Below are 12,726 nucleotides of genomic sequence, written 5' to 3'. Positions count from 1 at the left end.
CTGGGCGCCGCGCTGCTCCTCGCCGCCGGCGGCCGCGCGGGGAAGTACTCGCGGGAGGCCAACGAGGGCCTGGCGGCCGCCGGCGCCAAGCAGCGAGAGGCCGCGGAGTTCCGCGTGGTGAGGCTGAACCAGGTCTGGGAGAAGGCGCAGCGGGTGAGTGCGGCGGCCGGCGCGGGGCCGCGCTGCGGGCGGCGTGTGAGGGACTCGCGGCCCCCGGGGACCGAGGGGGCCCGGCTCGGCTCGGCTTCTGCTCCCGGGCAGCGGGAGGCGGCGGGAGAAGCCGGAGGCGCCGAGGAGGTGCCCGCGCTGCGCTCCGCGGCTGGTGCGCGAGCCCCGCCGGTACCGGGCGCGGTGCTGCCGCCCTGCCCTGCCCTGGCCGTGGCCGTGGCCGTGGCCGTGGCCGTGGCCGTGGCCTTCCTCCCCGCTTGCACGGGGCAGAAAAGCGCCGCACGGAAGGGTAAGGATCCCTCCATCGCGGTGACTTTGTCACCTCTGATACTCCGTTTATACCGAGCCGCGGAGTCGCTTGCGAGCGCGCCGGCGAGCTGGGTGTCACCGTTCCCAGATGAGGGCCTCGATCGTGACAGTCGCACTAGTTTAGCCCGTACTCTGGCTAAAACATAATTATAGTGGAGCAAAATAGCTCCAGTAGGAGGGGAAGGGAGCGCCGCACGCTCACGTTCGTGCCCTGAGTACCGTGGAGGGAGGTTAGGGTCGTTGGCTGGGAAGGGTTCGGTTCCTTCAGGCAAAGGAAATGAATCCCAGCTTTCCGGTATCCCGGAGGCGCATTCCCCAGCCTGAGCTGTCGAATTAGAGACAAGGCATCCCTGTTCGCGCGAAGTCCTCAGGCAAGATAAGTGGCAACACACTTTGTTATTATTGACAGGGTTTAGTTAAAAAATAGACCCCCTGCCATAATGCTTTCTAGTTACATCCATCCTCCCAACACGCTAAAGRAAATCATCAAAAATACTCCTTCTCCCACTGGGAGAAGGATGGGATGGCATTACAGGAGTGTGTGTGCTAATGCGCCTCTGGCCATGAACTGACAGTTGGAGAAGACAAAACAATAGACTAGAAATGAACTGTGATGACGGTATTGTTAGTTTCATCCTATTTTTCCCCTGTAAAAAACTTTTTTTTTTTTTCCTTTTCATACCTGGACTATCTGGAATTCAGATTTGAGATGCTTCACATCACTACATTAAGTCTTGCCCAAACGTGTTCAAATCTAAAAGGGATGTATATCTGCCAGGGTAAAGARCTAAGCTATAGTAACTTTCACAAGTATGGGCCAAATTTTAAAGAGGCAACACCTACTTGGCATAAATTTGCCACCATCTGAATTTCACTTTTGAATTAAATTGACACCCAGCCTGTGTTTCAGAAAGCGGATTTTTTTTTTTCAGTATATTGGGGCAGGATTTGGAATGGGAGGAAAAATCCAAACTAACACCTATGTTAGACTTGCTTTGAAATGTTGGTATGTGCCAAATGCTGAACTCTCCTTCCTTAGTTTTGATGGTGGCGGAGGCTTTCATTAATCAGTAGTACTGAAAATGAAGAATTCCTTGGTCTTACGTCAAAGATGGATGTTGCAATTCAGCACTGCAACACACAGTTGGATGAGCAATCACTGAGCAAGTGCTGAGACATTACTTAGGGGTAACCAAGAACAGGGAAGCCACAGTTCCTTCCTACTCCCCAGAAGGAGGGTTTGATTTTTCTCCAGCTTCTCTTTCCATAGGTGTATGTTTTATGTAAAATTTTACCAGAGTGATTTTAGTAGAAGAGTTCTTCTTAGACAGACACTGACTCTACAGTTTGAACCAATGACAAATTTATGCAGGTCTCACAAGGTACATGGTTTGGCCTGCTGATCTCAGATAATCGGTTGGTGTAGTTCTCAGATCCCTTGTTCTCAGGGGTTGCTCTCCACCCCAAAGAAGCCATGGTTCCACAGTCTAGAGTATGTTATACCTCAAAACTTGCAGTAAAGAACCTTTCCCTCTCCACGCAGAAGCAAGGCGATCATGCTGCTGTAGGTAATGATTGTTACTGGGCCAGCAAACACTGACAGATTTCTGGTGCTCATTTCCAGCATTACTAGGTACCTATCTATCTTGGGTGTTAATTTCCAGACAGCATAAGGAATGAGTAACTAGGAGTTTTGTTATTTAAGGATTAAATTTAGTTTTTCACCTCTGCTTCTAGTCAGTTATACCAACATGTGTCTGATGTTGTTAACAGTAAAGTGACGTAGGGCCTTTACCTAATGACACCAGGTAAAAAAACATCAATCTGGGGCCTGTATGAGATGATCTCTAAGGGAAACAGCTCTTGAAGTGTATACCTTTAATTAGCCTATGTAGTCACCTTTGTGGTATATAAATGGGACCAGCGAGGGGCTTCCAGCAGGGAGTTTGAAAGGATTTTTAATGTCTAAAAGGATAGTTACTTGAACTTCATAGTAAATTAAAATGAGAATCAGAGAAATATTCTTGGAATTGGGAGAAATTTGAATAGAATCTTTCTTTGTTTTTTTTTTCCTTAAAGAACACTGGGCTTAATGTAGTTCCTTAGATTTTATTAAAAAATTAAAATGCTTGGTTTTAATGACCAAATATCTCTAAACTTTCCATTTAGAAGATCTAATATTCTCTGGAGCTTTTAAAAAACCCAAAGCTGCCTTTGTTTATGAGGTTGYGCTATCTGCATAGGACTTCTGACAAACTGAGTTGTTAAATGTTTTATATATTAGTGTGTCTCTGATGATAAAGTCATATATTTAAAAGATTATAGTGTCCTATTTTTGCAGCCCTTAGGAGCTGAATTGTTACTTGAATTATTGCTGGTGATTTCTTTTTCTGGATCTCTTCAGTCTAACAGCATATTAAGTCCATACTTTAATGCTAACAGAACAAGGAAGTACTGAGATGCTCGGTCATTTCCTTCACAATTTATAGGAAACTTTTTACTCAGTCTTTCTTCTGAAGCGTCAGGAAACAGGTCTGCAGAGCAAAGCAGAATTACTTGGTACCACCACCATACTGACACTCTGGCTGTCCAGGTCATTCTGCTCCAAAAGAGCAAATAAGTACATGATTAAGTTTTGCTGACTGCATGCACTTACATATTTGGTTGACTTCAGCACATACATACTTAAAATCTTAATTAAACTGGTTTGTGCTAAGCGCTTAGCTTTTATCAAACAGTTTCCCTGAAGCAGATGGTAAAGATAATAGGGAGACTCCTGTGCTTTAATACTAAAGGGATCAGAAGTTTTAATGTGTTCTGTAAACTTTATATTTACCTGTGATTCTAATTACTCTAGCTTTTATTAATTTTTTCGTGTCCTCTCTGGGCTTTTCCTCACCCCACCTTCTTGTTATTAACATATACAGAAGAAGTTCTGAAGCATTAATATGATTTAGTACCTTTCCTTGTTTTAAACTGAATAACCAAAGTGTCCAAAATCAGGAAATTCAAAAGTTTTGGCTCATTTTACAGCAGTGCTGCTTTAGCTACTTGCACATTAGTTGTTGTCGCTGTTCTTGTTTTCTCTGTATATGTCACAAAATGTATGAGATATGTATTTATGCAGTGGCTCATACCATAATGCTCTTAAATTCAGAAAGATATATCTCGTTTCAGTAAAAAAAAAAAAAAAAAATCTGTTCTGTGTGCTGTGCTGGCTTCTAAAGTAACTCTGCAGCAAGAGGTGACTCCACATGACTGAATACAAACCTTTCTCTGTTCTCTTAGCTTCATCTCTCTGCTGTGAAACTGGCAGAGTTGCACAGCGATCTAAAAATACAAGAAAAGGATGAGCTAAGCTGGAAAAAAATGAAGGCTGAAGGGCTCGATGAAGATGGAGAAAAAGAAGCCAAACTTAGACGCAACTTAAATGGTAAGGTATATCTTTGCAGAAGAGGTTTAAACTTTCCATCAGACATGTATGGTTAGATGCCTGTGTTTGTGACTGGACCATTAAATAGCAGATTGTCTTTCAAGGCACTGAGCACACTCAAGTTCTTCGGAGGTCAGCAGGGAGCTGCAAGAGACTAACACATTTCTCCATTCCTGTTGTTCTCAAAAGAGGTTATTAAACATGGGACCTCTGTCTTAAACAGTTAGCCTTTACACTGCAGAATCCATGACTGCAAAACCCAGTCAAGGATGTAGTCAGCCTCTCAACTTCCATACATCAATGGTTGGTTTTAATGGTTCTGTATCTTCTACTCTTCCTACAGTCATTATGACTAAATATGGCATGAATGGAAAGAAGGACTCTCATCTAGTTGATACCAACTACATTAAAGATGGTACAGAAAGCGATGCACTAGATGATCCAAGACTGGAAAAATTGTGGAGCAAGGTGAGTGAGATTTCCAGAAATTGTAGTGTGGGAAGTAAGTGTTTCTTCAGTGAACTATTTATTGTCTGTGTCTTCTAAGAGCCCCTGACTTGGAACTGAATAGCTTTTACCACTCTGTTTGCAAGTACTGGCCAAGCTACTGTGATTGGTAGCTCAGATTATTGTAAACTGAGCACATCCCATCTACATCCAGGTGACTAGATGTGGCAGGTCGTGTTTGCCAAAGAAAACACCCACATCGGCCTGTATGGAAGAGATCCTGGGCCCTCTGTGGACAAAGAGAGTTTCTCCTCAAATTTCACTGAACCAGTGATTCCCCTGCTTGTGAATTTAGGCTGTGTGGTGGTAAACCTTTGTTGGTTTTCCTCTTTATCATATTGTTGTTTTTGGCCTTTTTAAAAGTATATATTTAAAAAGAGAACTATTTCACAGAGTGTTTTAAAATAAAATAATGGGAAGATGTTATGTGACAACATACCACATATGGTGTTCAAGTGAAACTTTCAGGGTTTTGCATTAATGCTTAAAAATAGAAAGTGAGCTGTCTGGGTAATTAGAACTGACAAAGCCTTGGCCTGCAAAAATGGAATAATTTAGGTTTTTAAAAACAAGTAGGCCGGTAAAGCAAAGAATTCTTAGAGCAGTCTAGTGCTGTGGTAGTAAAGTTTTAAAACCCAGTTTGCTGGGTTTTAAAATGTTGCTGTAACTAGATACAGCTCTGGAAGGGACATGATGTCATATGCTTTGGGGAACAGTAAAGTGCATCACTTAGAAATATTCGCTAAGCAAAAAAAGGGTTGAGGCTGCATATATACCAAAACCACTCACTTTTGATCATGTTTTGCAGCAAGTAGTTAGTCACCAGAACTGCAGGCAGTGCTTTAACTGTGTGACCAGTGCTTCCCTAATTGCTAAAAACTAGTCCAGTGAAGAACAGATCACTGCAAAGCACATGGCAGTAATAGTCTTCACCTGACAGGAGAATAAGATTTCTTGAATAAAGACTGTGCTTAATATCAGGCTGCATCATTCATGCAGATAGTCCCCTTGCACTTGCATATGTAGCTCAGTGGCCCTTATTTCTGTATCAAATTGTTTCTCACAGCGTATAAATGACAGAGGTTTTTTCACTGGGTAGTTCGTAGGAAATCCAGCTTTGTAAGTCTGAAACAAACCTCCTTTTGACATGAGTGAAGCCACCATGTCCTTCACTGTCTAAATCCTGCCCATATACTAATTAAATGGACTTAAAAGAAAGGATCCAAGGAGAAGTTGGATTTGATCATTTTCTAAATGTAGTGGGAAGTGCGAAGAAATCGTGGCAGTTGAGTGCATGTAACAGCACTCGGTCTGGGAAGCATAATGACCTCATGTTTCTTTCAGGCAAAGACCTCTGGGAAGTTCTCCGATGAGGAGTTGGATAAGCTTTGGCGAGAATTTAAGCATCACAAAGAAAAGATTCATGAATACAATATTCTGTTAGAGACTGTGAGCAGAACAGAAGGTACCTGAATATTTTTCTGTTGTTTCCAGATCAGTACAGCTCTTTCTCTATCCATTGCCTCCATTGTTTCCAAGTTTCTTTGAAAATCCTAAAGTCTGACCATTACATTTCTCTCAGAACTGCTTGCAGATGCTGACATTCCCAGATACCTGCTGGGTTTAGTTCTGCATTAGTTGCCAAAAATTGTGCCAGCTAATGAAAGTATTGCCATTTCAGTTTTCTGATTCTTGTTTGTCCTTCAAGCAGGGAAGATATCATCAGATTAGGAATGATGGCCATTGTAGTTTGCTGGAAAATAATGCTGCAAAGCGAGGTCCTAAAGTCTGCAGCACATACATGTTTTATCTCACCAGGTGGGAGCCCAAGAGGATATACTTGAAATCTTAGACTCTGAGCCCAAGGTATTAAAGCATTGATAGGCTGAATCCAGTTGCTGTATTAATCCTAGCTAAAATTTTGTTGGAGCCAAAGTATTCTAAAGCTCATAGTCAGCTTGATGCCTACTTTGTACCATCCAAGCTAAAGTTGCTAGAAATCATTTCAGCATCTGATGTCCTAATTTGTTCATGACTGCTAAAAGCTATATCGGAAATGGCCAGGGAAGAGGACACAGAACTGGTCAGCCATTCCCATCCCATTTCATTGGGATATTGCTGACCTAGGCAAATGAGAATACTCCCTTATTAAAATCATGGCTGGCAGTCAGTAAGAGTTTAAAAGTATTTCTGTACTGTCACCCTCCAGAGAACTGAGGGGCATTGATGTTACTTAGTATGGACCTAAAAAAGGACTTACTGCTTCTTAGAGTGTGGCATTAGTGCTTTGTTTACATTAACCTCAAGTGCTGAGAACTGAGCATCTTCTGTTAACCCCAGGTTGGGGAGATTTCTGGGGCTTCTGACCAATCAGGATTTGGCCCACAATCAATAAAACTTCTCTCTTTCAACAGATATTCACAAGAATGTTATCAACCCATCTGAAGAGAACCTGGTAAAAGAGGAAGTCTTGCACAGCAAACATAGAGAACTCAAAGACAAGCTAAGAAGCATCAATCAGGGGTTTGAGCGTTTGCGTAAAGTCAGTCACGAGGGATATGACACAAACAGTGGTATGCTAATGCTGTTTTTCATGTTTGTTTGTTTTTTTATCAATTTCATAGAAAAAGTCAGTGGGCAAATAATAATGTATAATCTCAGTACACGGTGTTGCCACACTGTCAGTGAAGGACTGAAGAGATACAGCCAACCTGCTGTATTTAGAAGCCAGCACTGAAAGTCTAATGCAAGAACAGGATCAACCATCCTGTAAAGAGGACAGTTCTGTCTTCCATGCCCAAATGGGAAGGGATATTATTCCTTCTGACTCAGAGGAGCAGATAAGTGAGACAATATGCAGGGCAAACGACTCCATTTGTCAGTTCCTGGTTTGTTTTGCCTTTTAAAAGAGAATTACTAGAGTGCTAAAGTTTTCAGTTAAGAACTTGGATTTTCCTCCCTTTTCATCTAAATAGACCAGTTAGTTAGTAATGCAATGTTTAGTACATCTGTTTGTGTTTGTATGTGTGAAGGCATCCTCTTCTTCTATACAAGGTGGACATGAAAAGTTTGTGTCCAGATTTTCATTCAGTGATATGTGTCTGTTTAGAATTTGAGGAACCAAGAGTGATTGATTTGTGGGACATGGCCAAATCAGCCAACTTTACTGAGAAAGAACTTGAATCTTTTCGGGTAAGTAGAATTCCAGTAAGATTTCTTATGGAAAGGGCATTTCTCAGCATAAAGAAGCACACACTGCCTGTGTTACTCTGAGTGCAACCACTTCTCTTCTATTGCTCTTCAGACAAAAATAAACGAGACACGTGTGGATCTTAATCTTTCAGATATACAGACGTGGATTTAACTAGTTGTATGAAAGGTTCCATTATACTTATCAAAATGAAAGTATTGAAACTTGTGAAGGCAGGTGTTGCATATTTTAAATCTTTCAAAAATTGGGCCCTGCTTGTTTGTTTGTAGTATACCAGATTTCCCCATCTTATCTGATGTCCCAATGTAATTACTGCTTTGGGAAGCAGTGAATACTAGAAACCCAAGAATTTTCCTCTCCTGCCCACCTCTTGTGCTGCTAACTTTCTATGTTGGAGCAGTATGGTAGTAACCAAGAGGTACCATGATAAAGACTCCTTTTTAGGGAAATACTGTTGAAAAAATTTTCTGTGGGGTTCATACTATTTCTTTTATTATTATTTAACTCAAATTGTGTTCTTTGAGAAAAAAAAAATTATCTGATTCTGCCTGTTTATCAAAGTAGACTGTGAGAATAGTGTGCTTTGATAGCCTGGAGAAGTAATTCTTCAGGGCTTGTTCGCAGACTTGCAAGTACTTACAGTTTTACCTTAAAGACATGACTAGGGACACCTTGATCTTCTTTTCCAGATAAGGTAATGAAAGGATTTTAATGCCTGTGGCAGAGACTGAAATCTGTATCTCTTAGATATCAGAGCTTAGCTTTCAGGTCCCTCCACTTTCCCCTGCCTCTCATGGAGCCTGATTCTCTTATGAAACAAACTTTAATTACACTGATTTCAGTGGCCCTGCTCTTAAGAGTGTTTGAGAAAAGCCCATGGAAGTCTGCAACAAAGCTCCTACTAATCAATCACGAGACAGATTGGTCAAGACTGTACAATTGCATGAGAAGTAAATTTGGTTTTGCTATTTGCTTCAGTGGAAAGAAAAACTCAGTTCCATCAGCAAGAACACGTTATATTTGTGCTTAGTAATTTGAATATTTTAGCAGAAATCTTCTTTCTTACAAACCCTGTTCACCAGACCAGACCTGTCTTGTTACTGTGAATGCTGAGAACGCTGTCCTAACAAAAATAAGACAGTAAGAATCACAGTGAAACGGCTCCTCATTTAACAAGTCCATGAAAGGAGAATTAAAAAATCATTTGCTGATTCCACTGAGCCTTGTTTGAGTAGCTTATGTCTTCTTCTGACTGGCTGTGATACCAGCCTTCATAAGGTTTTAGTAATGAAAGGTGTAAAAGCTGCTCTGCTGGTGCATCATCTCAGAGGAAAAGCTGAAATGATTTATCAGAGCAGTAAAACCCCAAGCTGATGTCCTGAATGGATTGTTGATTCTAAAACAGACTGGGATGTTCTACAGCAAAAGGAAAGTATGTCAGAAATGTTGAAAATGGAAAGGCTCTCCCTTAAAAACAAAAAACAAAACTGAGGAAGACTAACTAGGATGATGGATTTTTTATTTTTTTTTAATTGTTGTCTTGAAGTGAGAGGAATTTGTCAGCCATCTGGACTGAAACACACTAGAAACCAAAATTGTGGGCCCTGTCAAAAAGGGGTTTCACTGTAAGATTTGTTTGTTTTTTTTCTCAGTGTAACGCACAGAACTGGCCATAACGGTTTGCACTGTCTGTGTGCTCTTTGCTGAGGCATGCCCTAAGACACAAAACCTTGAATGGGGCTAAAGACATTACTGTTTCTTCTGTCCCTATTGCAGCTTACTGGGTTATCTAAAGACCATCTCAAACATGTCCTGAACATCACGGTTAGTCTGGCCACTTCCTTTGAGACTTTTTACATTAAGAGGTCTTTTTGTTTTGTTTGTTAGTTAACTAACCCAGAAAATGTTGATGCCTGAGCAGAAAATAGCAAATCCAGGAACTGATTTTGAAAAGAGGCCTCTCCTACAAATTGTTTCCCTCCTTCCCCTGATTATGTGTAAGCTTTTCTTTGGTACCCACTCTTATCATCTCCTAACACCTTATAGCCATCAGCAGTCTCCTTTTGAGGTCTCTTCAATGGGTTGTTGTTCAGTACTTGCCTTCAAAACTGGATGTCTAAGTAAGTGATGATGTATTGTATTGACAATGTATTGTCCAGACATTCTTAAGAAACAGGGAACTGAAAAAGCTTTCGGTGCCTGAATCATTAAAATAGCATTAGGCGTGTCTTGCAAGGAAAAAGAGGGGAAGTGGAAGCCTTGGAAAGAGAATACTGCTAAGCTGTGTGTATTTGTTTTCCTAGGAGGAGCTGAAACACTTTGAAGCAAAAATTGAAAAACATCATCACTACCAGAAACAATTAGAGATTTCACACCAGAAACTGAAACATGTAGAGGAAACTGGAGATAAGGATCATCTAAACAGAAACAAAGAGAAATATGCCATGCTAGAAGAAAAGACAAAAGAACTAGGGTATAAGGTCTGTATAAATCCAGTGTACATATACATGTTCAAAGTTTAGCTCAGCAGTAGAGAAAATATGGATTTACCAGTGCTGATGGTACATACTGTTGAAATATTATTCATGTTTACAGTCCTAAGTAAAAATTGAAGTTCTTTTTGTGTTGAGCACTGTTCAGTTATAGTTAGAACAAGCTCTAACCCTGTAGGTGATGTAATTAGAAAGGAAGATGGTGAAAGGGAAAAACTAGCATCATTTCCAAAGTGAATGAGGCACATATGGTTAGGTCTGTGCTGTACAGTGCAGTGCCTTGCAGAGATGCTTGAGCTTACACCAGAGAAGCTAGTGGATCTATACAACGTACTGCAGCACTGTGTAGACATGCTAGCTTTGGTCCTGGAAGCAGCTTTGTTAACACACTACTGCACCTAAGTTGCTCAGCCCTGCTTTTGCTGTGATTTATTCTGCATCCAAATCTAACCCTAGCATTTAGCCTTCACTTAGGGTAGGCCAAAGGGCCCCTATTTTTCTGCCACCTATGTCTTCCATGAGGGCTTGCTATAGACACAAAAACTTGATGTAACTGGCTGCGTACAAAACAGTGGTCAGCTGTCCCTGCTGCCCCTATGAGGTGGCAGGGCGTGATAACTTCAGATTCAGTTCATGCAGTTGTTTCAGGGGCTGAACCTTACATCTCTCTCCTACTAGGATGTTCAGTAGCCATAAGCCTAGGACAACAGTTCCTGCCTTTTCCTGTCTACTGGGAGACTGTGGAATAGGCTCTGTTGTTCAGACTTGCTGAATTACTTCATGCAAGTTGAACGGCTTCCACAGGGGGGAATTTAAGGCACATCTGTTTAGCACAGGGTGTTTCTTGATAAGCACAACTGCTTTTTATAGACCTCATAAAATACCTGAAATCTCTCTGGTCTCAGCTTTTCATGTTATCACATACACTGATAGGAAAATCTGAATGTAAGAAAGATACTGATTTTTTTTTTTAAAGTACTGTTCATTTGTTTAGTACAATTTGTTTGATTTTTTTGTTTTCCTCTTAGGTAAAGAAGCACTTGCAAGACTTATCCAGCAGAATTTCTCAAGGTCTTCAACACAATGAATTATAAACAACTTTTCTCCTTCATGGGATCAATCTGTTAACACAAAACAGAATGTTTTTCTGAACAAGATTTACCAAGGAGTCGTTCTGAAATACTGAGGATTGAACAGAATTGTCCTCTGTAAGAAATTTCTTTTTTGGTCCACTTAGTTACTAGTTTTGTAACTGCACTATCAAGTTAAATGATTAGATTATAAATTTAATTTGCACACCTTTGATAATGTAAATCTTATGTCTGAATCAAATACTAGCCTTTGAAATAAGCAGTTGTGTCAAAAGGATAAACGTGAACTTTCAAAAGTTTCCTAGTAGTAAAAAAAAAACAACAAGAAAAAATTGATAACCAGTCAAGGTGTCATGATCAGTGGACACAAACACTGAGATGCAGGAAGTTAAAACAGAGGCAGAAAATATAAGCAGGTCTTTTACTGAATAATTTCAGTGATGTTTGGCCTGATCCAATTCCTACTGAAGGTAACTAAATATTTCCACTGACTCTGAGCGTTGGCTCAGAGCTGCACTGTATATGAATCTTACAGGAGTAAGGAGAGAACAAGTATTGAGGTCAACTCACGCAATTTAGTGATGGACTAACATGTCTGAAGTTACTGAATGTATGTGTACAATTTTCTCATTCATGGTTGCTTGGTTTTGTTACACTTAGTCCTTAAAAATCAAAACAAGATACCAAGAGCTTTTATTTTTTTCTTCTCTCTCCTTCAGTGAGAAATTATTTCCAATCTTTTGTTGAGTATGTATGCTCAGTACTGGGAATTAAAGTTCACTCACCCATAGGCTTTTAAGAGTTGGAGGGTGGGGGGGGGGGGACAGCTGCACAAGAGTGTGTTTCTGTATTCTGAATAGGCAGGAGGCCGTCAAAGCCAGCTTCTGCCCTGTACGTGTCCTAGTAAAATCTCTGGTTAACATTATTAGCACTTTCCCTTTCAAGACCTGCTCTTTCTATTGAGCTTCAGAACTCTGGCAAACATTAGCCATCTGGGTTGAATTTTCCCATACTAATAATGCTGACCCTTTATTTCTAAAGTGTTTCCACATGAAACTGTTCCAGTAACAAGGCTAGGCAAAGGTCCAGTGTAGGTAAATCATTACAGCTATGTAGTTGAGATGTTCCACTGCTCATGCATTGCATAGCTGTAATGTGCCTTAGGAGGAAACTTGTCTTCAAGCCTTGCTTACCATACGCAGGCCATGAGAAATATTTAAAAGATCCATTCAGTTAAAATCAACCACTCATTCTATACATTTATCCTCATCCGGAGTCCCAGGTGGATTAAAAGTAGTATGATTCTGTATATAAAAACTATTTCATAAAGCATAAGTGGTCTGAATCAAAACTGTGGTAGCAGTCCTGCTTTGGGATTCTGCATGTCTTTCTTTGCAGCATCAATTTTTACTATGTTTTTGTTTTAATGTAATCTGACAGTTATTTATATTTCAAAGAATTACTGTTCATCACTAAAAACACAGGCTACCATTAATAGTAGGAGTAATTTAATAA

The 12,726-nt window shown here is 40.7% G+C and overlaps 1 protein-coding gene across 1 annotated transcript in view; it reads left to right on the top strand.

Moving 5' to 3' along the window:
- LRPAP1 (LDL receptor related protein associated protein 1) overlaps window positions 1–11,907 on the top strand; it is a 12,748-nt gene extending 841 nt beyond the window's left edge. The window contains exons 2-9 of the mRNA XM_026064557.1: window positions 4–153; window positions 3,766–3,910; window positions 4,254–4,378; window positions 5,762–5,882; window positions 6,832–6,990; window positions 7,527–7,609; window positions 9,932–10,108; window positions 11,149–11,907. Coding sequence (XP_025920342.1) covers window positions 4–153; window positions 3,766–3,910; window positions 4,254–4,378; window positions 5,762–5,882; window positions 6,832–6,990; window positions 7,527–7,609; window positions 9,932–10,108; window positions 11,149–11,214 — 1,026 coding nt within the window. The 3' untranslated portion in view covers window positions 11,215–11,907. The remainder of the gene's footprint in view (window positions 1–3; window positions 154–3,765; window positions 3,911–4,253; window positions 4,379–5,761; window positions 5,883–6,831; window positions 6,991–7,526; window positions 7,610–9,931; window positions 10,109–11,148) is intronic.
- Window positions 11,908–12,726: the final 819 nt, after the last annotated feature.

The sequence above is a fragment of the Apteryx rowi genome, unplaced genomic scaffold (genome assembly GCF_003343035.1).
Source record: "Apteryx rowi isolate R43461 unplaced genomic scaffold, aptRow1 scaffold_22, whole genome shotgun sequence".
Classification (NCBI taxonomy): Eukaryota; Metazoa; Chordata; class Aves; order Apterygiformes; family Apterygidae; genus Apteryx; species Apteryx rowi.
The sequence above is the reverse complement of the archived record's forward strand: the minus strand, read 5'-3'. Positions and strand labels throughout refer to the sequence as shown.